Source organism: Toxotes jaculatrix, chromosome 13 (assembly GCF_017976425.1).
Source record: "Toxotes jaculatrix isolate fToxJac2 chromosome 13, fToxJac2.pri, whole genome shotgun sequence".
NCBI classification, from domain to species: Eukaryota; Metazoa; Chordata; class Actinopteri; family Toxotidae; genus Toxotes; species Toxotes jaculatrix.
In genome coordinates, this window is record NC_054406.1 from 14,948,653 (window position 1) to 14,975,099 (window position 26,447).

Below are 26,447 nucleotides of genomic sequence, written 5' to 3' on the forward strand. Positions count from 1 at the left end.
AAATAGACTGAATAATTTGCTTTTTGCTTTGACATTTGCAAGAATATCTGTATCATGTTGGGCAGATAGAGCATATTAGACCTCTTCTTGGTACTGAAGAATGGCTCTGAGAGATCCACAAAGAGACTGAGATAGAGAGGTCTAAAGTTCAATAGTGGTCGAGGGGTGGTCATTGATGCTTTCTTCTCTCCCCCTGCCCCCCTTCCTCTTCCAGAGGAAAAGAGTACGGTACTCTGAGCTGGACTTCGAGGTAAGATCTCTGACCTCACCCCCTGTCATCAGCCTGTCTCTGCTTTCTTGTGCTTCTGCCAGGACTTGAGTAACGCATAGAGGAGCAAAAAGCATTGCTAAACCCCTCCCCTTGGCACCTGTGTCTCCCTTGCATTTAGAACAATGAACTGTTTTAGATCTACCTTACACGGTATGCTGTTTCTCCAACAGTGGCCTTAAACCTTTCCCCTACCTATTCTCTGTCTTACTGAATGAATTCTTGTTTCAATTTAACATAGCCTTGTGGGAACAAAAACATCACACTGACATGTACAATTGAAGCAAATGATGCTGTCATGTCATTGTTGGGGTCCTGGTTGAAGAAACAGCAAAGTAGAGTGCTTTTTGTGTCTGAATGAACACAAGTAATTTAGTTCTGGGTCGAAACATATGTGACCGTAGTTGATTGGCTGGTTATATCTGTTGGAACGACATGGGTTGGCAATGTGTGAGTATGTTTGTGTTAGAATGACCTGGGTGTCCTGTGAATCTCCAGTCTCTCTAAGTATGCTCTTGCAAAAACCAGAGTGAAATTAGTGTACCTCCCTTTGTTCTGCTGCCTTTTTTTTTTTGTGCGATTTCAGTGTCATTTTAACTGTTGTAAAGACTGGACATTCACCTTCCACCATGGAGATATATTCTGCATATAGAGGGTATGAGTGATGACAAGCTACTAACAGTGACTATGGCTGATCATTTTACTTATCCGGCAAATTTACTGGAGAGTTATTAGTGGCCCCTCCATGAACAAGGAGACTGGCTCTCCTGGAAATCAACTCTTTTCTCATCAATTGACTATTGACTTTTGAGAAAGAGGTTGACATTGGAGAACCACTAAAATAAGGAAGTGTACACTTCCATGATTTAATGGAAGGCAAACTCATCTTCAGCCATTTTTTTTTCTTAAACTGAGTTTGCCCACCTTCTTAGACTGTCAGAAATTAACTTTAAACTTTCTGAGTAGTTTTAAATTCAATTAAGAATATAGCCTTTTAGAGGAAATAATACTCTCCTGAATACTTAAAGGGGTACTCCAGTGACTTAGCATTACACTTAAAGTGAGAGATATTTCAAAAACAACAGTCAAAACACCTACCTTAGGTCACAGTTTTCTCAGGTTACATTTGACCTAAAGCTGTATGACTCAGACAATGATATGCCAAAGACAAAAAGGGAAGCAAAATGCATAGCAGCAGAAAGACACGCAGCAAGGAATTAGTTGCACCTTAGCTGAGCAGAGCTGAGAGTTTCTGAGAGCTGAGAGCGCCCACTCTGAAGTTATTGGAGCCAGTGCTAATCGCCAATCCTGGCCGGTAAGTGTGCGGGTGTGAGTGCTGGCATCTTGCCCCTGTGTCACTTTCAGCCTTGCAAGCTGCTTTGACGATTAGCCACTGTCGAGCAGCTCCAGCACTGGCCATTAGCACAGAGAGACAACAGCAGTGGCACTGACAAATGCAGTTTGCTGTCAGAGAATTAAAGATCTGGATTTAGCTGCCATGTAGACAGACTTATTCAGAACACAGGGAAGGCAGTCTCTGTCAAATATCCTTTCATTAGGGCCAGATCCAGTCCATCTGTTGGATGTTTAATGAGTTAGACAAAATCCTGAGTTAACAGGACCACCAGCTACCACAAGCGCCGGTCTGTAACAATGACATTTCTGTCAGTCATTTTCATCAAATTTTCACTTAAAGTGCTCCTCTGCAGCACTCTCAGTTGCCAAATTCTTAAAGACTGAGGAAGTGGATGATGTATGAGCATGAGCCAGCAATCAGTCGATCTGGCGGCATCCCTCTCTAACCCCTTTCCATGGCTGGCATCACTGCAGTACCTCGGCCTTTTACCCATTCCCCTTCCCCTGCCTGTCCATATACTGGCCCCCCTTCCTTTTGCTTTTTTTGTTTCGTTTTTTTTTTTTTTTTGTTTCTGTTTGGTTCATTTTTTGCTGTCCCTTCCTTTCTTCCCTTCCAGAAAGTGATGCACACTCGCAAAAGACATTCTGAGCTGTACCATGAGCTCAACCACTCGTCCAAGTTCCACACCATAGACAGGTATAACAGGGACGCAGCCATGTCCACATTCAAGGTAAGACCATTGCCCAAAAGAGGATGGGAACCCATTGTACCCCTGCACCTCCACTCCCCTTCACACTTTGTCACAGCCCTAAAACCCCACCCCGTTAACACTAAAGAATTGACACTGAAAAGCAAAGACTGACTTCTGTGCAGATCAAAATAGATATATATGCTTCACAGAATGTGGTCAGCACTAGTTAAATGTTATCAGCACTATACTGACAATGCATTTACTTTTAAATGCAGCTTTCAGACAATTATAGTCATAAAAATTCTGAGCATAGCTCCTAGTCATTTACAAACATGAGGTACTTTTGAAAGTGGTTGTACTCATTATGGTATCTCTTTTTTTTTCCAGCCAAATTGCTGCCTTAGAAATGCGAAAACATTATTTGCTCTAACAAGGGAACTTGAATGTAATGTGAATATTATATATATTTTTTCCACCAATTGATTAATTCACTGCTGTACTTATTATCTGTGGAGGATTGAACAATTTCTACCTCTTAAATACAACTTTAGATGCACATTCTATTTCCGCTTTCTTAGTGTAAATATGTACAATGTAATTGGCCTGAACTGAATTCATTCTCACTTCTGGTTAGTGCCTTATTAAATACCTGTCAAAAAAAAGTTGATCACATGAGCTGTTAGCTGAAGGATAATCAATGGTAGCCTGATAATGAAATCCAAATTCTGTAATTTAAGACCTGTGAGACTATTTCTCACCTCACCATAATGCGCCGCTAAAAAAAAAACAAAAAAAAACCCACCACGTTTATACCCACAAGTGCTTTGTCTTTGCCTGTCACACTGGTTAATATGTCTGTTTAATGGATTCATTGTTTATGTACTGTATGTGTTTGTGTAAGTGTGTGTTTGTGTATGTATGTGTGTGTCTGTGTGGGTGGTTACAGTAGGTGGGTGTGTGTGTGAGTGGGGTGCTTGGGTGGGCACCTGTGCGCGTGAGACGCAGAAGCATCTTTGAATCATTAATACACCATTAGCAGCAGACGAAAGAGTCCCTGCTTGCTCCGCACTGACCTTCAGAGGGCCAGTGTCATTAAAATTTAAACACACATGCACACGCTCGCACTCCCCTCATCTGCTGAGCTTCAGTGCATAGAGCCATGATGAGTTAGTCAGCCTTGATAGGTGTACTTTCCCCTGGCATGGGCAGCATGCTGGTTCACATCTAATTTACACTGCCAGGAGAGGAACAGAAGCCAGCCTGACATCTCTCATAGTCTGCGTGCCATGTAGCCACACACTTACTGTATACACACACACACCCACACACACGTGCAAACATGCTGCCATTTCCCAATGCCAAACCGGCCTTTTCCTTCATTCCTTATTTGCTCAACGTCTTGATCAAGATTTTCAGAAGCACTGGCTGACTCCCCATTCATTAATGCCAAGCAAATATTTTATGGAAGAGAAGAAAAATGGCAGGCTGCTTGCAAAGGCATGAGCCATATATTAGAAGTCTGTGGTTCTTAACAGTTGAGCCGCCGCATGCTAATGTGCCTCGGAGGGAGCTCAGGTGTGCTTTGAGATTGTGCCCAAATGTAAAAGAAATGAAAGGCCAGCCACGAATAATAGATAGGCTGTATTTAAACTAATTAAGACAAATTGCGGAATGCACATTTCCTCTGGGTTAGTGACGTCATGTAAGTTATGAAATGAAAGGGCAGCTTATGGCTTACTCATCCAAATCCATTATGTTAAAAGTAAGTAGGCAGTTCACTTAACTGTGAATAATTACACGGATAATGCTATCAGTGTCAGGCCTTTGACAGGACCCAGCTTGAGTTTAGCTCTGCTGTTGTCAACATCTCACTTTGAGAGTCACCCCCAGACACGGACATGCTGACTATACAGTAATTATGGAGATGAGAAGGGTGTGTGTGTGTATCTGTGTGGGTGGGCGTGCGTGTCCGTACACTTGCATATTATAGTGCCTACGTGTGTGGCATGCTGCCACACACGCCATTCCATGTGTGTATAGGAGCAAGAGTGTGTGTGTGTGAGTGTGTCCACTTGTTCCTTTTTGTTTGTGTGTTGTTCTGTTTTTATGTTTGAGATAAGTGTGTTGTACTGCCTGTGTTTGAAGCACGTAAACTGTGTTTAGGAGACAATTACTGCATGAGTAATGATATAATCGTTTCATAATAACGTTAATAACCTCCTCTCTATGCCATATGACAGACACTGACAGCAATTTTCACATATATTACATGAGTGCTGTGATTTCATTGCAAACATAATTGCATTTCACAAGGATATTTTCACATGGTTGGATACCCAAAGTTCTGTGGAAGCTGATAACTTCATATGGCCAATTGACTTGGTCATTTAAGGACAGGCTCTACTGAGCATCTCACCTTTAAATGATGAAGGACGTTGGCCTGATCCAGGCAATATTAGCAGAAAGAAAACCCTCACTCCCCCTTACCTGCCTAATGATGACTCATCTACCTCAAGCAATGAAAGCCTACCTCAAAAACGAATTAACCCCCCCTGATTTTTGCAGGCCTCTCTCTCCTTTAAAGTGCCTAAACAGTATTTTAACCCAGACCCTAAATACCCTGTAACTCCCTCTAATCACCGTGGCGGGTGTTCGTCCACCACAGGTCCCCCCTCCCCCTCCACCGAGGCACAACACTGAGCCGTCGCTAGTGCGCAGAACTTCCCTCGTTTACAAAGAAAGTCAACGTAAGACATGCTAAACCCCACATAAACATCGTGCAGTAGAGCCCCTCTAACTCACTCTAAAGCAGGCAGATGAGTTGATGTGCTACATGTACGTACCCCATAGTTTGCCACTTTTTGTTCTGCAGCTGTGTTTTCATGCTGCAATAATGTACATTTCACATGTAATTGACTGTTGGTTAAACTCCTCCCGCAAACAGTGATTGTATGTGCAATCATAGCTTAGCAATTCTAACGAGCCACGGCAGGCCTGTCAAGCTTTGGATTTCTCCACATGTTGAAGCGGTGTATGTATATGTGGCTGCAGTGAGAGCAAAACAGTCATGAGCATTTATAGTAATGAATTTGGAGGGTGGCGTCTTATTTTTATAGTTTTTCCAAAACCAGAAAGAGCAAAAGTGACATTCATTACCTCATCTGTTAATGTAAGCTGCAATCGCATGTCCAGTTAACTAGCTCAAGGGCCAAGGAGTACAGTTGCAGTTTGTAAAAATAAATAAATGAATGAATAAATAAATAAATAAATAAATAAATAGCCCTTTCATGGTTACCACATTCACACTGTATTTTCTACTCTCTGGAAGTTGGTCCAGGATGCTGTCAGAGTTTAGGTTAAAGATACTACTCCTGCTCTTTATTGGATTTGGAAAAGTTTACACTCGAGCAACCCCAGCCAATCCTACCCGAGGTAGACTTAAGTTTGCCAAACACATAAAATGCAAAATAACATGAAACATAAAATATTAGATCTTAGATTTCTCCTCATCATATTAAATATTACTATGACTAATAAAGCACGTAGATGCTGAGGATCCTGACATTTTGCCCTGGACATGCAGCTTTAGCTTAAGCCTTTCAGCATGTATGCAGCCATCAAGGACATAGTTAAGACCCTTCTTTAAAGATTCCCCTTTTAAAAAAAGTTAGCTGAAAACATTAAAAAGTCAGCCCAGGACAGCAATTTAAAACAACTGACCATGCCAAAGCTAACTAGCTACAGCTGAGTTGATGGTTACCAACTAAAAATGAGAAACTTTTGTCTACTTTTGTCTACATCTGTTTGAAATCAAGGAGCCTTTGTTTCAAAAGCTCCTAAGAATTTTGATGATAAATCTGCTGCTGTTATCATTGTAAACTGCATATGAGCTTTACAAGAATCGAAAGCTTGACAGGTGTAGCAACAGTAGCTCAGTGTGCGTGCAACACCAAAAAGCCTACAATTTCAAGACTATAATTCTGTGCATTAACACAGTGTCAAAGTATGCGATTACTCCATGTAGCTCCTCATCTGCTTCCTGCCAGCACTGTCTCATAGTGAAGTGAATGTATTTGATGAGCCTCAATGGTAGATGATTCCCCCTAATCGTGTGGTGGTGTAAAGGTTCTGTGCATCACAGCTTAAATCCCTTGGTTTTTTTTGCATTCATCCAATGAATGCTAGTTTCCCATTCCTCCATCAACTCCTATACAAATCCATATTGAACTATACACTCTAGAATCACTATAACCAGAGAGATGGATTTGTTGTTGGTTTGGGGATGTGTTTTCATTACTGTAGTCCACAGTGTGGTGGGACAATCCATATAGTCATGTCCATTTCAGTGCCAGAGTTAAATCTTATGATGTAAACACCCTAACCAAGTGATAAATCAGTTCATAAAGACAATGACCCATTCAAACTAATTTATAACCACCTCATAAACCATGATATTCTGTTCATAAACTCACTTATTGGCACTGAAAAGGGCCCAACACGATGCATTTTGTATGGGTGCTGATGAGAAACTCTCAGAAATATCACAAAGGCTTATGGGGGTCAAAAGAGACCTGATCCATTGTACCTCTGAGGAAAGGTAGGATCTCTGTGTTGGCTGTGTTGAGCATATGAGTGGATATCAGAAAATGTCCCACACTTTTTTTTTTTTTTGCTGTCACATCTTATCCAATTTTCTGTGTAAGTGCACTGGGCTTAAAGTAGTCTTGGGCATTACATGTGCCATCACAGATAGAATCCACATACTTCAATCTCTTGATTTCATGCTTTTCTTGTCTTTCTTCCTGCTCCATTCCACCCCCTCATACTTTTGTTAACTCTATGTTGCCGGGTAACTGGTAATCCCTATATTTACCTCGCCAATAGAAGGAGGCTGCTAAATGATGACTCAGTGTTATGCTAAACAGACGGAAATGAAGGCGAAACACAAGACTGGAAAGAAGAGGGGGTGCAGACATGATATTGCAAGACACCCCGTTAACCTCAGCGCTGAAAATCACCTTGTTTGTCTTTTCTATTAGGTCACTGACGTTAGCAGAGCTATTCCTGTACGTCGAAAATAAATAAATGTGCATGTTGTCCTCTGTTACATATTCTGTTGATATTTTTGAAATACATATGCATGACCTTTAAATTCTACTCAGCAAAATGTCTAACTGGTAAACTATGGCTAAGAAAGGTCACTTGCAGGCTGTGACACAAACATATATCTCTCCTGCCGGTTTCAGACATCCGTGTGCATTTTTAATGCAGAAAGATGCATAGCAACTTGTTTGCATTCTGAAAACCGGCTGCAAGAGTTATAGCAGTCACAGTGAGAAAATGTTAACTTCTTAGCTATTATTTTGCTTTGTTGACATCAAAACGACAGTGGCTAACCTTGAATCAAATGTTTTATATATTTATATAGGCACAGATAGTTGTTAGCCCCAGTAAAAGAATAATGTCTGTAGTGTCATATTATACATAATACACTTGTATTATGCTCCAGTGAAGTGAATAGAAAGTGGGCTTCACATTAATGCTAATGACAAAAACAAATTCAAATCTGCTCAGTTTTAAGTACAGTTCATGCTCTGACAGGGGCCATATGGCTAGCAGAGGAATGGAATCCATTTCCATTGTGTCTCCCATAATGGAGACATGATACAAATGGAGTCAGTGGGGTTATTGAAAGACAGAGTGGATGTAGTTTGCAACTCAGTATGCTTAAGCATTAATGTCTGCACTAATATTTAGCTTCTTGGTCTCTGTCATTGTGGAAGTATCGTTTTCTCTCCTCTCCACAGGGTTCAGAAGGTCATAACACAAATTTGCATGCAGTGCCCAATGATGCAGTGTTGTGCCTCTCTGTGTGTGGGATGGCCGGTCTGTATCTGTGTGTGTGTGTGTGTGTGTGTGTGTGTGTGTGTGTGTGTGTGTGTGTGTGTGTGTGTGTGTGTGTGTGTGTGTGTGTGTGTGTGTGTGTGTGTGTGTGTGTGAGAAAGAGAGAGAGAGTGTTTGCACTGCATAATGGCCTGGCTGATGCATTTTTTAGCTCTCAAATGGGATATATTTCCATCCCATCGTCTGCTGTGTTCTTGATTAAATGAAGCATCCTTGGCTTCCCTCTTCAGATAGACAGTGTGGAGTTGTGCCGAACGCAGTGGGATGGAGAGAAAGACAAAGGAAACAAGTACTCTACTTTGTTGTGATTTCACTCATGCTAGATCAGAGCAGGGACAGCGAGCGCATTTCCTATTCCTATGAAAGATGTATTGCAATTCAACCTAAATGGCTGTAGGCATGTGTGTTAATTCTACAATGAAATCCTACTCTGTTAGGCTACATATAGAAATATATTGTGGTATAGTCTTAGAGGGTTCTGCCATTATCCTGCCCCATAAAAGAGAGGTGCGACCTGGGGTGCTGTCTTTATGCATCCACAGTTAATGTTAGTGTCTGTTATTGACATTCTAACAATGTTTTCAGGCCACTGAAGAGAAATTTAGCTAAGGTAATGTGTATGCTTTGAGGATATCTCATGTAAAATGAAGATGTATAATTTTAAATGACAAAGACCCAATTTTTGTTGATTCAGTGAGGGCAATTGGCCTGCACTTGCAAACCCTGCAGGTCTTGATAGTCAATTTGCTGGCATTAAGCTAAGGGGCTTCAATTTCACATTCCAGCAATAAAGCAAGTCCTCGCCTCTTCTTCCTCTTCATATCTCATTCTCCCCGCTATTCATCCTCCCGGCTTGACATTTTCTCTCTTGCTGCGTCCCTCATTTTCCCATTTCTCCCTCTAAACTCAGCCCTCGGTGGCACGTTTGAGGCATTAATTGAATAATTAATTCCTCTCATTAGCTTGTTTTTAATTATTTCCTTGCCCCCATCTCCGTGCCAAGTATAAACTCATCAACTGTTTTCATCCTTCCACATAAATTGCCCATGAAAAGTGAGGGCTGGCGGAGTGTGGCTTTAGCACACTGGCTCTATCAGTGGCTCCTAATGAGCGGACGGTTAGCCCAGGCGGAACAAGCCTAACACTGGCTTCGTGCACCAAGAGGCACAATACTAATTTAGCTCATTTAGTGTCCTTGGGCCAATTAAAGCGAGGTGAAAAAGGCCGAATCCACTAGCTGGAACTGTTTTCACTATAGGAAGGCTGGCCTTGGATTCCATTGCGCTGCACTGCACAGGCCCAGACAGCAGCGAACCAAGCCTGTGTGTCTGATTGCTCGTTTGTTTGCAATGTGTTGCACTAATGGAATTTATTTGCCCTACATTCTCCGGATTTGGCTCCTTTGAAGGGACTTATTACTTGTGACACACATTCCTTCCCAGCTAAGGGGTAAATGGTGCTAAAGACTGCTATGCCCAGTTAGTCTATTTCTGTGCCCCCCTAATAAATTATGCTGGTGCTGGGTTCTATCATCATCTTGATGGTACAATTAAACAAACACGTAGAAACCTTGAAATGCTCCGTTTCTGCTTCAGTGACTCAAAGACCACTGACAGCTGTAAAAGGACAGCCATGTTCTGGTATCCACTCACTCAATCTCATGCATAGTTTGATGTTACTTTCATTTTCTTCATGTATAAATGTGATTTAAGTTTGTTTCATCTGGGCCTTACACTCAGTGTATGTCTTTTCTTTGCTTCTTTGCTACATTTTATTGATTTCTGTTTTTTGATTTTTTTTTCTGTTGTTTGTTTCCTGTTTATGTCCTTTGTTGGCTGACTGGGGCCTTGTGTTGCATGCTTGTTGTCATGTTTCAGTTTGAATGTAGCCAGACAGTCAGCAGAACCATGGGCATCCAAGTCAACAAAGGTAAAGTTCACCCACTTACCGACAACCACCTGTCCTCCCCCATCATCTCCCATAGACAGCCTGCCACATTACTCACCCACATTCAGACACGATTTCCATTCCGTGGGCCAAATGAGGGGTACTTTGAGTGGCAGAGAGTGGGCCTCATCCACCAACTCTGTTGCAGAGGCATCTCGAGAAGGCTTTAGATGTTTGTGCAGTAGCTTCTTTTTTTCCTGCTATCTACTTTCCCACTGAATCCCTACAAATGGTTTTCTTCATTTAGCTTTGTCATGCTTGCAGCTTGTAGCATCTTCTCCCAGAGTCTGGTGTAGCTTGCCTGTAACTTCTAGCATTGGGCGACTTGGCCAAAATTTCCAATTGGTGATTGTCAGCAATTTTACCAGTGATAGACAGGCAATGTATTCAGGGGTCTTTTGGCCCTTGCAGCCACAATAGCTCTATTTACTCCTGCAAAAAATATAATGGAAAGCACTTTATACCCCTTTATGCCTCTGAAAAAAAGCCACAGGGGAGCACTGTAAGTGAGTTGTCAAAATGGTTGACGTTGTTCAGGTATGGTATCAGTGAATGAGAATCTAAACTGCAGGTTCCATCTCGACCACTGATGGTGCACAAACTGTGCTTTTAGAGGTGAATTATTTAATCACTTCTGACACTTTGAAGGCTGATGAGGCAGAAAAATAAAAGCACTCATTATGGTTATTGAAACTGGCCAGAAAAAAAAAAGTCCCTCATAAATTGCCATAAATGCAGTCTATTGCAGGTGGTTGATGCCCATCCCGCCACCCGACCTTGACATATAAAGGCTTTTAAAAGTCAGTGGAGAGCAAATATGATAGATTAAAAAAAAGAATAAATTATGTGCCATTTGGAAACAAGGAAGGCAAAGAGGAAAAAACTAAACAGATCATATGCTTTACTTGAAAAATATTAATGTGTAAAGTAACTGCAAAGTAAAGCTGTGAGTTTAATGTGGTGGAGTCACACGTTCTGAGAGTATCTCTGATGTGTGTTTTAGTACAGTACTTAAATAAATGTATTTAGTTATACTCCCTCACTGATGCAGCTGTCAAATATGTTGACTGAAAGTATCAAACTGATGTAAACAAATTGGAAATTTCAACTTTCAGTAAATCTAGTCTAAGCTAGTTAATGAGCATATCATATCCAGTGTGACAGTAAATCATGACACCCCAAGGCGGTCTGCTAAGACATAGAAACTGTTTTAATCTCTGAAGGGGTGAATCTTAGATTTTACATATCAGCATGGAAAGCTTTGTCATTTTGTCTTTTCTCCACCCACACATCAAAACTCCCAAACAATTTTGTCGACTGCTTTTTACAGAAAGAAAAATTAAAGAAGAACATAAACTTGTGTGTTGCAGGAACTTTTTTACAATAACCACAAAAAAAAAACTCCAGTCAATATGCTCAATATTAGATGGCTTGTTAGAGCCACTATAGGGAATAAATCTGGGCGCAGACTTCAGGTAGACTGGGATTCAGAAAGTTCATGACACGCACACACACGCATATGCAGTACTATATTAAGCTGCTATCCCGTCCACATTGCTACCAGAAGAAGTGCAATACCAAACACTATGAGATTTGTGTTACATAATTTTTGCACTGATGTGACTGGACTCATCACCATCAATAGTAGGTCTGAACAGTGATGAATGTTGTGTACAAACAAAAAATCAGACTACCCATATAAAAGCAAGCCACCATAAGCATGAAAAAGACAGGGACATAAAAAGCACATCAGATAACACTGCAGAGATACAGCAGGGGAGGTAAGGTTTATGTGTTTTAAGTCAGAGGCCGAACGTTCAGAGTCAGCAGTGTCCACTTTATAGCCCAGTGTTAACTCTTTAATGTGTTGTGTTATCACATACAGTATAAAATCAACAATGCTTGCATTATTAGTGTAGATAGCATTTCCAAGCACTAATAACCAGATTAGTTATCCTCTTTCAACATTACTTAGAAAACGTGATCTGTAAAGCCTCCAGCACTGCACAGTAGATTTGCTGTTACGGCTTTTAGAATCAGCTTACTTTACGCCCACACGCTGTCCTTTCTTTTATCCCTTTTTATAGTCGTTGTAGTTGCTATTAGTGGTGCGTAACATGTAGAATCTTTTCCATCACCCCGTCCTTGCTTCCTCAGTCTTCCTCTCTAAGCTCTCTCAGGTCAGGATGTTAAAAATACCGCCCGTTCCAGCATAGTTCAATAATGTGTGCATGTTGTCAGTGTGAACATGTGTTATATTATCTCGTGAGAGAGGTGGGGGGGGGGTATTGAGAGATGGAGACAAAGAGAGGGAGAGAGAGAAGGGGTGAAGTGTGAGCACAAAGCAACAACTGCCTGGTCACCTGCTGAAGGTGTTGGAACAATGCTGAATGCTGTTGTTTCAGGGCAGAGTTGTCAGTGACTGTGACCCCCCCCCCCCCTCCCTTTCCTTTCTCCCTTCTTCACTCTCTTTCTTTCCCTCTCTCTCCTCTCTTTCTTGTCAACCCCCACCCCCCCTTCCTCCTTGTCTTCTCCCTCCCATTTCATCACCACAGAGGGAAAAGCGATGGAGCATTTCGTCTGCCGGAGGTGAAAAGAACTCGTCGAGTGTAAGTAGAGGGGTTTCTGGCAAAGAGAGAGAGAAAGAGGGATGAGATGGAGCTTTGGGGCAAGGAGGGAATGGAAGCAGGCAGAGATGGCGAAAGGGAATGGATAGACACGCAGTAGCAGCACAATCGCGTTAGCCTAGTCTCCCAGGGATAAAGTTGGGTTTAACTGCAGCATTACCCACACTCCTGCATTACAAAATGTTCCTTCGCCAGCATTTAGCATGCAAATTGCCTCCCAGATTATGCCTTTTGTATTCATTTTACCAACTGTCAGGCTGTGATGCAGGGAGAATGATAATCAGGCAGATATTGCCCCCTAGCGCTCGGGAGGCGATCATCACTCTGCAAGGGGAGGGGGGTGCTGTGCTACAGCAGATCAATGTGTGTATGTATGTGTGTGTGTCTCAGATGAAGAGATAGACAGGGTTTGAGGGTGTGAATAGCTCAAACTGAATTACATGTGAGTACTTTGCAAGAGTTGGTGCAATGGCAGGAAGGTGGGATTGTGGGAAAAGAATGTTGAGCAAACAGAATGAAAGAAGCTGAGAGAGAGGGAGCCGAGTTGTTTACGAGATAGATTCGAAGAGCAGATACAGCACAGCTCTCTACCCTAGTGGATTACATATGTACAAACAGGCACATAGATGTAGGGGTAAGCGACATCACAGAATTTAGTCTCAAAATCCTGTGAATATTCATCGTCTGAATGTTCATTTAGACATTTAGAGTATGAATATTCATCTCCATGAAGTCCAAAAGCTCTGCTGCTGCAGCTGGGTCCATCATGTCTGTGGAAAGCACCACGAGTAGTCTGTCTTGGCCTCTTTTTTTTTTTTTGTCTTTGTATGTTTTGCTCCACCGCAAGAGTCATCTGGGCAAGCAATCCCTCATGTCTTTTCCCAGCTCGTATCTGTGAAATCATTATCTGTGTGAGATAACGACTCCGATTTGAATAATGGCCCTTATCTGATGCATAATGCTACCTCTAATTCTGTTTTCAACTTAATCCCCCAACATGTATTTTACATGCATGGTGGGCACATCTTCGGCACACGTGCAGAAACCTCAGACGCAGGCTTAAGGGGTTTCAGTTGATTTGAAAAGTTACTGATTGGGAGAGGTGGGAAATGAAGGAGGACAGGTATCATTTCTCAAAATAAAAGAACAGAAGTAGTTTTTTGATGATAGATGTGAGAGGTGTCTTGATCTGCAGGTAGGTATGGTGCTGCTTATTAGTATTTGTGAGGTTAACTCACTTATGAGAAATGGCACTGAGTGGTGGGCTTCCCTGTGTGTTGACATTTGCAAAGGTTAGAGACCAAATCCGGATCAAATCCAGCTTCTGTGAGTCCATATTTAAATGTGTCCATCTCCAAATCTTCATACAGGCCAGAACTGGCCAAAGCATAATCAAATCCGATGATAAAATCGTGATCACCAAATATATTTGCTGTAATTTGGGAACACCATTGCAACCGAGATCGACATGGCAACAGCCATGAGCAGTTGGATAATCCAACTGGTTGGAAACTAGCCAATAGTTCAGTCTGAGTTTCTTTTGAGGTAAAAAAAAAAAAAAAAGAGCAAGTGCACACTAAACATCCATAATAATCCATCATTGTTTCAGAAAGGTGTGTGTGTGCACATATAAGTACGGTGAGTATGGTACATCAAAACAGAAACATGAAATCAGGGTTGTATTAACCCACCGTTAGTGGGTATTAATTGTGGGCCTCTGGTTCCCTGGCACCTTTCGTAAAATGGCAAAAAGTATGGATGGGTAAACGATAAGACAGGTAACAGGTAATCTAAGGCCTTCGGGGTCCTTGAGGGTTTGTTCAATGTCTGGCTTTGCCCAGTTGGTAATCTGGACGTTCGTATGTAAGTTTGGTTGGATGTTGAAAACAGACAATTCAGGTAATAGTGCAATTAATCTTTCTATTTGTCCCTGAAATAAGTTTAGCTAACCTGGTGATTTGTTTAAATATATCATAATTGCTTGTGTTCCTGTTGAACAACTCCTTCGTATTGTTGCCACTGTCATTAGTTCAGATTAAAATGACATCCAGAACCATGAAAATACAACCCAGCTTATATGAAACAAGAACTGAACTTTAACTGAGACTTTGTTGTTGTTTTCCAATTCCCTGTGGCGCCTGCAGTTGCCGGTAACTGTTCTTTATGTTTCCCTTTTCCTTGTCCTCCTCCTCCATCAGGACAAGTCAACCCCAGAGGACCAGAGCTCCTGGGACAGCTTCAAGACCATGACCCCTGAGCTGTCCATCGTGCCTGGGGAGCAGAAGGACCGGATGGAGCTGCACAATAAGAACTGGGACTCCTCCTCTGCTAACACACCCGATTCGTCCGAGGGAGACTTCCAGACTGAAGTGTGAAGACACGCTGATGTAGACACACTCACTTGAATACACACTCTCTCATCCCAAGATACGGTACAGATGCACACAGAGATACTGAACTTCTGAAAAGCTATACATAAGTACATGATTTTTGGCAAAGATCTCACACACTCTCCCCGTCTCCTCCAATGTGCTCTGTCGGATCCCATACTGTATTTGTTTACTTCTGCAGTGGACAGACATGGAAAGAAGACTGTTCTACTCTATATTTTCACAAAGACTATTGAAAAGAAAGAACAGGGGCTTGACACGTCTGTGATTGAGGAAAATTTTTAAATGAACTTAAAAAAAAAAAACTATGAAAAACTTATTTCTGAGAAAAATGTCTTGATTTTATTCTGGAGAAAAAAAAAGAAAATCTCTGTCAATTGTTTGATGATTTGGGGGGTAAAAAAAACAAAAAACAAAAAGAAGAATATTTCTGCACCGTTCAGTTCTTTTTATAGCAAGGGGAAAAAAATCTCACTGAGGTTTCTCACACTGGTAGCCCCCTATAGGCACCCTGCTTTCAGTTATTTCCTTTTCCCTTCTAATGGATGACGACAACATTCAATCTCTCAATCTTTCCTTTTTTTTCTTTGTCTTCTCATCATTTTGGATGGATAGGGGTTGGGGGACAGGGAAGGAGCTGCTCGTTGATATGTTTCATCCTCTCTGCTTGTTCCAGTTCAAGAATCCCATCCATCCAGTCCTCTCACATCCTCTGTGTCAACATCATATCCCCCCCTTCTTTGTGTGTTTTCTATGGTTTAGTTAAAAATGTCCTCCTCTACAGGTTTAAACTTTTAATGAAAAAAAAATACAATTGAAACAAATAATTACCAACTGAGTTTTGTTCTATGGTCTAACTGTTCAAGAAGAATTGATTTATTTTCAGACTGGTTTGGTTTTTTTCTTCATTACTATTTTTTTCTTTTTTTTTTTCATTTCCTGTGAGAATTTACCCATGTGGAACACACAGCACACAAATGTGAGCTTGCTTTCTGAGGTAATGTGCGCCGCATGTCATCCACCCATGAGGAAAAAGAAGGATAGTGATCGTCATGCAGATTCTCGCATCTCCTCCCCCCACCCCCCCCCCCCCCCACCCCCCCACCCCCCCACTACTCCGAGATAAAGGCCTTTAAAGATTGCAGCATCTGAATCCATTTCAGCCACCACCAATCATAGTGATGCCAGAAAAAGATAATATCTCAGTCATTTTCAGTGCAAATGGAATTCGTGCTTGCTCTGTTTAGCATCTCTCATTCCTCAAAAACGTATTGCTTACAGTGAACTCTCGATCAGTTTAGCTGCTCTTTTCTTCCTTTCCCAAGAACTTAAAACCAGACATGACCTGTTTAGCTTTCGTCTACCACCTTCTTCCCCTTTTCTCCTGCTCTGTTGCTGGTTTTGCCCACCCAGCGTCTCGCTACCAGGAGGCATGAAATCTTGATGTTAGCAGTGAAGCCAGTTGTATAATTCCTTGTTCACATGGATCCCTCTCCAAGTGATTGTATCCTGCACTTGTCATCACAGCAGCTGCAGAAAGGGAGAGCGAAATAGAAAGACAGAGAAGGAGTCACAAAGGTTAAAAGGCTACAAGGTGACAGACTGAAGAGGGGGAAAAAAAAGATGGCCAGTGGCGATGCTTCCTACTTGACATTCTACATCCTTACTTCAGTCTCTACAGAAGAACAACCAGTTTCTTGCTTCATCAGCACATCAGTCCTTCAGTTTGTGTCAGAGTTGAGGATGAATTCAATAGATCAAATCAATTTTTTTTATATAGCATAGTTACAGCCGGAGTTGACCAAAGTGCTGAACAAAGGAACAAAAGATGGTAAAATGAAGGCAAGAATAACAACAATGAATATCAAAACATGTGCAAAAATATAAAACAGAATAAAACTTGTGAGATCAATGTATAAAACAGAAATATAAAGTTCTAAGACCACTAAGAGCAACCAAAGGCCATTGAAACCATGTACTTGAGTTTTGGTCTAAAAAAAAGGCCACGACCTCCCTTACCCACAAGACTCAATCATGGAGCTGTTAAAAACAACTGTTCTGAGGATCTAAGAAGCCTACAGTTGGAGTAGAAGAAGAAGTAGAAGTTCAGAAATATGCAGGGGTGCCAACCCATGTATGGCTTTAAAAAGAACTAAAAGAACCTTCTTGTTTGTTACAGGTAGCCAGTGTAGGGACACTAGTACCTGGTGTAATGCTGTCTCTTTTTCTGGTACCAGTTAAGGGTCTCACTGCAGCGTTCAGCACCAGCTGCAGACGAAGAGGACTGACTTGCGAAAATTAAGCCTTGAGGAGATTTGTGCAGTGGTAACAGTCTTCTTCCTTGTTCCTCAGGCGAAGATAGAAACCTTTCACTACAGAGTTGATCAGATTTCAGCGCCGAGTCAGAAATGACACCAAGATTCCTGGCATAGGCATGAAGGCTCAATGTCAGTGGCCCAAAGTGCTTAGCTATACTCCCTGGGGTGTTGGTGGGGGACCAAAAACAATCACTTCTGTCTAGCTGACATTCGACTGAGGACAGTTTTGCCATCAGCAGCATTTCAGCATTTCATAACCTGGAGGCAATTAAAGCTGGATGTGATAGAGCAGGAATCCCCTGGATTCAGTGGAAGATATAAGGCCCTAATATCAAACCTTGACGTCTTCCACACGTGACTGGGGCAGTGGAGAAGCTCCCCATCTTAACAAAGAAAGACCTGTCTGTTAAGTAGGATGCAAACCACTTGAGGGCAGTTCCCTGGACGCCATCCTCATCCATAAGATGGTTTAAAACAATGATCAACCCTTGCCAAAACCGTGCTGAGGTCTAAAAAAAATTAAAATGGCACATTTACCACAGTCTAAAGATAGGTTATTTGAGACTTTAAGGAGAACTGATTCTGTGGTGTGACGAGCCCTGAAGCCTGATTGGAAATTCTCTGTGATGTTGTTAAACATCTCTGTGAGGTTGCTAAATGAGACAGAAGCTGTGTATAGACAACTTTATGTACACAGTTTTAGACTGTAATGGGAGCTTGGACATGGGACGGAAATTGTTTCGTTCTGATTTGTCAAGGTTAGGATTCTTAATAAGAGGTTGGAAACTGAGGATTCTACAGTGTCCAACACATCCTCTACATTTAATGTCCTCTGGACATTGTAACTTTTCTGGCTTGAAAACTTTTCTGTTTATGTTCAAAGCAGCTTTCGTTAATCTAACAGTCCGGAGATGAGAAGAGATGAGAGACAATTTTGGAGGGAAAAAAGTGATGTGATAGATACTGGTATCCGAGGAAAAAGATCCAAAGTATATATATAGCGAGAAAGCTAGAGGCAGGCAGAGATGCAGATTAAGGGGGAGGGGGACAGGGTGCTCAAAACAGTAATTATCCGGGGATGGCGATTTGTCCTGACATTTTCCAATGCAGCCCTCAAACCATCTGTTTAAAGATCCCAAATGTGGTAGTAGTACGGCGCAGCGCAGATGGCGAGACAAGAGCGCGGCCCTTCTAACCTTTCAAGCTAATCAGCTGATAGGCAAACCTACAGCTCGCCTCCTCTCAGAGGAGCGAGATAGGCTCGGCCCCAAGGTGCCAAGCTAAGGTCACATTCACATGACCTTCTGTGAGGCTCAGGATCCAGATCTACCGTATAGTGTGTCCAAATAGAACAAAGCAGCGCTCCGTCAATTCCACGGCCTCAGTCGATGGGTGTTACTCTATAGCAGAAGAAAGAATTTGTCTCAGGTGAAACAGATGTGACCTTTACACAGACAAATTAGTTTTTTGTGTTTTTTTTATTTGTAAAATTGAACATTTTAGAGAGAAAGCTCTAGTTGAATTCTCTAACAAGCTTTGTTCCCATGGTAACTTATAAATGGGATTTGCAGAAGCAAAGAAGGAAGAAAGGAAGGAAAGAAGGAAGGAAGGAAAGAACTGTGAGTGTGTGGTTTCAGTGTAGTATGCGATTTTGTTCCTTCTCTTCTATCAGTGAGATTTTCCATAGTTTTTCTAATTTCTCTCTCCGTCCTCACTGACTTTTCAAGCTCAACGAGGGCTGGAGTTTTACTCAATTCACCTTCAAGGATGGTAAGTGAGATGCTGCTCGACTGACTGAGATAACAGATGTTTGACTGGTTGTTTGAATGTGCAACTTGCAACTTGTTTGCTACGAGAAACTGTGACGAGAATGCAAGAAGATGCTGGTCAGAGTTTGTCAGTGTCACCTTGTTTTCTCTTTGTGTTAGAAACCTCCCAAACTCAGAAATAAATACGAAACATGGACAAACAAATTTGCAAGTTAATTCCATGTGGAAGCCAACTCGAAAAAAGCTTTGCTCACCTCCACCTCCGCCCTTCAGCCTTTGATGCTTAGGTGTTAACCGACTGCTATACATCCATCCAACATTCCAGTTGATTTATTACTGAAAAAGCCTCCCTTTCCTTTTCTCCCTCATTTTTGTTCTTTTTATACATAAGATTGTACAAAGTAGTCCTCTAATGTTTTCATAGTGTCTTTTTATATGAAAATAAATTTTCAAATCGATCTCGGTGTCTCATATGTGTATACTGCGCTGCTTCAAGGGCATCTGTGGATGAGAACGACTAGGCTATTTCTTGATTTGCAGTGTACTCGCAATCCCATGTTTTCATAATATCACTCTGGGTGTTGGGCATGACAAACTCTGTTACCCAGAAGCATTGAAGCTTAACTGTGTCCAATCTGAGGCCCTGCTGGTCTGTCTGAAAATGCAAGGAGGAACAGTTCTGTGGGTTTGAAGTTATGTTGCTTTGGAATAACCAAAGGGGGAAATGTCAACTCAAAGTGATTATTTCATTAAAAATGTATAAACTTTGAGCGATATTTATGCTAATAACAAACCTCTTCCAAAGTGGAATTTCTCAAAAATGGTTTTGTTATGTAACATGGTGAAAACAGCCACAGTGGATGGGTTTTAATGGTCCAGTCAGTGGTGCTGCAATGATGGAACAAGAGGGGGTGGCACCGTGCGCAAGCTTCAGTCACTCTACATTTACCCTCCGAGGGGCTTGTGGGTAATTACTGTAAGTGTGGATGAGTCTGCCCATGGAGCTGCCATCAGTCACCCTGGAGAAAGGCCACCAACTGGAACTTTCTCAAGGGAGTGAGAGGGATGAGAGGGAGGTCAGAGGAGGAAGAAAATAGAGAAGCCAGCCCCAAGGATGAAATGCATGGTGACAGAGTAAAAGCAAGGAAGAAGCTTTCACATTACCCCTGGCAGTAGAGTCACAGTGATTAGAGTGCCTCCTGGTTATTTTTCCCTGAGGTTTGTGGGTAATTAAGTTGTGGTACGGGTTTGTCACCAGTGACCCAAGGAGAGACCCTGCTGACAAATAACACAGGGAAACAAAGTGAAGAGTGGACAAACAGGAGTTGGAAGACGGTACAGCAAATTTCCAGTTTGATTGAGGCTGTGTCCACCAGGAACCTCCTGTCAACGCTGCCTTTTGCTTGATGTTTACAATAAAGACACAACACGCTACTGCGTGTTCCTGACAGCCCTGGGAGATTAGCGTGTTTTAGTGCTAAGAACAGCAAGTCCTGAAAATTTAATATAGCTGAGTTACACAATAGAGCAATGCAAAGAGTTCTAGTGTGTGGTTTGAATAGTCACACAGCGGGAACAAGAAGCATTAGACTTTTTACGCATACTTAAACTGATAATCCACAAGACGATTTTTTTTTTCTGTGTGTTTTGGCTACAGCTTCCGTAACAAGCAGTTATTTCTGTGGTGTTTTGTCTTGCTATTCCCAGAGACCACTGCACAAAAGGATTGCCAGACCTGTGACGTCACCCCCCCAAACAAACATGCAGGGGCTGCTCTACTGAACCCTGCAAAACAGCAGAATTATGCATACAGTATTACTGTATCAGATTCAGCGCTGGAACACCAACTGCAGCAAAGCTTGACCGTGTCCCTTAAGTACAACATCAACTCCGGTATGTCCTGCATTATTAACTAATTATTTGTTTAGACTTTTATTATTGTTTGTGTTTTGCTCACATGGTGCATTTTATTAGATAAAGCTGTGTTACATCATAGTACCACAAACTAATTGATACACAGATAATCGGGGCTATGTGGTGTTATTCCAGCACAGTAATACTGGTTGGTCTCTGTGTATGTCATGAAGCTGCACTGTGTAGACTGCTGTGTCCAGCAGTACTTTTTTTTTTGGCTCAGGACCCTCTAAGAGGTTGATCTGCCCATAATCAGGTACAATATAGATAAGAGCTGGTTTGATGCTGTTCCACTGATCAACAGTTGATGGCAGGAACATTCAAAGAAGCATAGAGCTGTGCCAGTAAATGCAGTGAAGAAGAAGAGTGCTAGCATGACAGAATGTACTGTAAATTCTGAAACAGCAACCAAGGCCTTTATTTATCACATTAACAGAAAAAAGCAGGCCTTTAATTGGGACAGGTTTATATTAGTTACAATTTCCCCTGTTCTCCAGTTAATGAAAAGTTAAAACATCCTCCATGTTTACCTTTATAACTTCAGTATACGTCTATTCTTACCTTCTACTTCATATAACGTCTATTTCCACTGCATTAATTCCATCAGTGCAGCAAAAGTCACATCAAGTGTTCTATTTACTGGCTGTTAATGTGGAAAAAAAATATCAGGAAATCTTAAGTTTTGGTGAAGGGAACATGGATAAGATGTACCCCAAAGAAGAAAGGAGTAGCATTAATTGAATGTAAAAACATTATTTCTGTTAAAAAAATAAAAACTCTGAACAACGGAGCGATGAGTGTTGGAATTAGTGCAGTGGAAAAGTAGATTACACTAAATTTGCTATGTGAGCTATTGTAGTAGGTTGCAGGTAATTTCCATTTTTTCTTTTTTTAACTTTATTAGTGAATGGCCTTCATTTGTTCAAATGAAGGCCACTCCCCTGGCTATTTTAAATAGGGATTTAAATATTCAGAGAAACAGCTTTGTAAATGTTTTATGAAGACAGAAATGAATTGAAAGCGTTTGTCAGGCCTCAATGAAACTCCCAAATGTAGACATAAGTTTTTACAAGAAAACTCCACAGGCCACCTAAACATCACCAAACATAAAAGCTTTCTTAAACAAGGCATAGCTTGAATAATATAAATTACATTGGCTGTTGGCAGGAGAAAAATGAAATCAAACTTTTTTTTTTTTTTTGGAAATACAGCAATTTTTGAACAAATACAGTTGAAAAAAAGAAAAACTGTGCCTTATGGACAAGGACTACAGCTATTTTAAGCCTGCAGTAACTTAGGTATTTCAAGTGTGAAAGCAGGGGGAGAGGGTGAGTGAGAAGGATTAAGATCGACAAGCAAAGTCAAAAAACAAGCAAAACAAATACAACAGGGAGGGAAAACAAAGAACACCCTTGGAACATTGAGGAATTTGGGCAAAGTGACAGTGTGTGGTAACTTGGGAATACGGTATGCAGCAACCTGCGAGTGGAATTACATGTCTCACTTTGACACTGCTGTAAGGTGAAAGTGGAAACAGTAGAAATCCATTGCTCTAATGGTTGTAGCATGTCTCACTGTCCCTCCTCGGTGGCTGACAGATGGTTTTGTCCCACAGGCTCCGGTGCCATGCTGCTCCGAGAGAGACATTGAGAAAGGAGCAGACTGACGGATTAGAAGAGAGGATGGAGTGGACAAGGCCATAGTGGACAGGAGCTTCCGATGAAAGTAAAACTCTGACGCTGAGAACGGCTCTGTGAAGTTTTTCTCAAGGATAAAATGTAAAGTAGAAGATCACAATGTAAACTGAGTTATCTAAGACTTCTAAACCAAGTTAAAGCCATTAATAACCCTTTTGGGGAATGCCATAGACATCTCTCTCTCTGATGTTTGACTAAACAGCTTATTCTCATCTGTGCTGTTATGGATCAGATCCCTGAATGCTTCACAATGCCAATATTTCAGTTTTGGCCCAGTTCTTTGGCGCTGATAGCACAGCCAGACTGCTCCTTTGAGACTGATTTCCACAATGGCGTTAGATGGCTGTCCATATGAAATGCCCTTGCTGTCCCTCATCCAAATTCTGGCCCTTCTTATCCATTGAGTGTCTCAGTCCCCATCATACAGGCAGGGATAAAGCACAAGTGGTCTTTGACACTTTGAGGGTGATTTATTCAGAGCTGAGGTAAAGGACTCATTGAAGCTTCTTTTGGCTCCACCAAGCTCTCTCCACAAAGCACTCTTCACATATCATGGCAACCTACATTTAGTCAGAATGAATTGCCTCTCCACACTGCCAAGGGCTTCTCGAAACACTGGCATAATTTAGTGGTAGGCTTAGGCTAATGCAATCCACCACAGCCTCCCTCACATGCCGAGAGACCCACAGATACATCGACTGGGACCGGCTAGATGTTTAACAGCCACTTATCCCTCTCGTGTTTCACCAGGAGGCGAGAAAACCCAGAAAAGAACAGAGGAGGAGACTGTGCAGGCGGCTTCCTCCAGGCTGTTTGTCAGAGGAACAGGGTGCAGGAGATACGTTGACAGGGACAGGAAGGTGAGGAGTCATGATGTTCCCCCATACACATCTGCTTTCAGGAGTAATGAGACAGCCAAGCTGGCCTCTTGAACTCCAACTGTCCAATAGCGGTCAGTAGTGAGGAGTCCAAATGAGGGCGACCACCTCCATGCCTCCTACCTGCACTTTAGTCATTCTTTTCAGCTGGTGTGTGCATGTGTGTGTTGGAGGTGGATACTTGTGTGTATCTGTGTGTGTGTGTGTGTTTGTGTGTGTGTGTGTGTGTGTGTGTGTGTGTGTGTGTGTGTGTGTGTGTGTGTGTGTGTGTTGGAGGTGGATACTTCGCTGGCTGAGGCAACCTGACATTCATTTGAGCAGGACTGGGAGCCAAGGAGCGGTTCTTAAAGGAGAAGCATAGCATTTAAGAAATATGTGCTTTCATTCTGAGACTGAGATAAACAGATTGCATAGAGCTGTAGTTACGTGGGACATATTTAGCCTGGCTTAGAAGGGTAAAGGCTAAAGCTGTCTCATTTAGAGGGTGGATTTTATTTTTTACTCATACACAAACAGAGGCAATAGGTGATTTCAAGGGGAGTTAAAGGAAGATTGTGCAACTGTTAAATGCCAAAAAAAGTACATTCTTTCTCACAAAAAACAAAAGTTGTATTTCTAAGCAGTAACATTAATGTACACACCCACCCTAACTTTTGTTTTGGCTGCTAAAATTTTCTAATGTGGTGGTGTATGATCACTTTCCAGATGTGCCTTCTGGAAGCTCCGTTGTTTCTAAGTTATGAGGGAAAACAAATACACCAATAACACAATCCATAGCTGCCGGTGGCAGTAGTGCGTCACTTCATTGTTTGCCAGCTGCCAAAAAACATGAAAAGAACAAGAAGGAAGGTGACCACTATGAATTTTTTGGAGGGAACACAACAGCTAGAGTGCTGAGCGTTACATGTATGAAGAACAGAATAAGATCAGAAGCAGGCTAAAGAGACATAGAGGCATGAGATAAGGATAAATCTTGGTTCAACAATAACACAGTGGAGAGAAGACTCAGAGATCACGTTCGCTTTTCCCAGCCTTGACTGCTGAACACTGACTTCTGCTGTGCTTTGGTTACAGTGTTGAAGCAGCAGTCTTGTGTGGGGATTCTGTTTTTTTTTTCTTATTACAGTTCGTGGCTGTGATTCACATCTCTAATGTTATGAGGGTGACTGTTACACAAACTGTCTTAGCCTCTAACCACTAATCGTAGCTGCACATCATTTCCAGCTGTATCCCAGCTGCTCTCATTCATTCATCAGCTTCTCAGTGAATCACAGCCACACGCTACATGTACCAACCGTCAGACTATATTTTCCCAGGTGTGTGATTTTGATGTGGATTGGACATTTTCACATCAAACACATCATCTAGCTGTCTGTTGATGTGGTTTTAGTTGACCTGTACCTGTTGCTAGTCACTCAGTACCTCGGTTTTTGCTGAGTATGCACAACAGTAAAACAAAAAGTTTTCTCAAGTCATGTTTCCTTTGTCCTCCAGTCTTATATCAGAGTCTGTTTAAAGTTTTTTTTTCCTCCCATGGGATTAGGGCAGCACCCTTTACCATTCAGATATCAACAGAATTATAAATGGGCTGGCATCCCATAAATACCACCTGTGGCAGCAGAGGCTGCTGTTGCCGCTTTTCATAAAAGTTACTTAGTCTTGCTTTAAAAACATCCTGAGCTAAGCTCCATACATGTTTGTCCTACTACTAGAGCCTGAGATCACTTACTATAGAATTATTTGTATAGAGGCACAAGCAAGTAATTGATTATATTATTTTGCTTCACAACACAGCACAATCTAGGCTATATGAATGTGTATTCTGCAGTGACATCACATGACATTATCAATGGTAAGTGTTTCTGCGGAAAGAAAGCCAAAGAACATTTAATTAAATTTGAAATTCTCAGTATTTCAGTGCCATTATTCAATATCAAAGACACACAGAAAAACTGTTTGAGTCTCCATTGTAGCTGAAAACCTCAGATAACATAAATAAGAAAATTAAGGCTGTGTTGTACAGAAAAACTGGATTTTCACATGTAATATAATTATCTAACAAGCTTGGTTGCACTTGGATTTCTGCTCCCTGTGCAAACCAGTCCACAGTACCTTTAGGTTTTGTGTCACAGCAGCTAATGATTGCAGCTGCAGAAACAATATCATCTAGTGATATCATCTATTGATGGTTGAGCTGATGATGTAGCATTTCAACACTAAGTGGTTTCTGAGGCATTCAAGCAAAAGAAATTGAAACTAAATTATACTGTTTTCTTGACATTCTGTGTTTGCTGCAGTCTTTCTGGAACTTGGAGCAGATACATTCAATCATTGTATTGAGTGTGAGGCAGCATATGTATAGCTTCTTTTTATATTACAGTGCGTGTGTGTATGTGTGTGTGTAATTTCATGCTGCAGTCATGCATGCTCAGGATATCTACCCATGTTTCCTTTATTATCTCTTTCCCTCTCACTTTGCATTCATGTGCATGTATAACCGAACACATGGCCCTCTTCCTAAACTTCAAACACAGCTGTCGGGAAGCAAATATACCACGTAAATACTATCACCAACATGCAGACAACATACGTTGGATGCCTCAATCTCAATTCGCCTCCTCTTCACCTCCTTTTCATCCCTCTATTCTCCCAGATGAGGCCTGAAGCCTTGACGAGTGGCCTCAGAT

General features: G+C 41.7%; 1 protein-coding gene across 1 annotated transcript in view; it reads left to right on the forward strand.

Annotated features, from left to right (window-relative positions):
• adgrb2 (adhesion G protein-coupled receptor B2) overlaps positions 1-15,327 on the forward strand; it is a 133,746-nt gene extending 118,419 nt beyond the window's left edge. Inside the window, exons 32-35 of the mRNA XM_041053130.1 lie at positions 215-250; positions 2,242-2,355; positions 12,723-12,776; positions 14,993-15,327. Of these exons, the coding sequence (XP_040909064.1) occupies positions 215-250; positions 2,242-2,355; positions 12,723-12,776; positions 14,993-15,169 (381 nt within the window). The 3' untranslated portion in view covers positions 15,170-15,327. The remainder of the gene's footprint in view (positions 1-214; positions 251-2,241; positions 2,356-12,722; positions 12,777-14,992) is intronic.
• Positions 15,328-26,447: the final 11,120 nt, after the last annotated feature.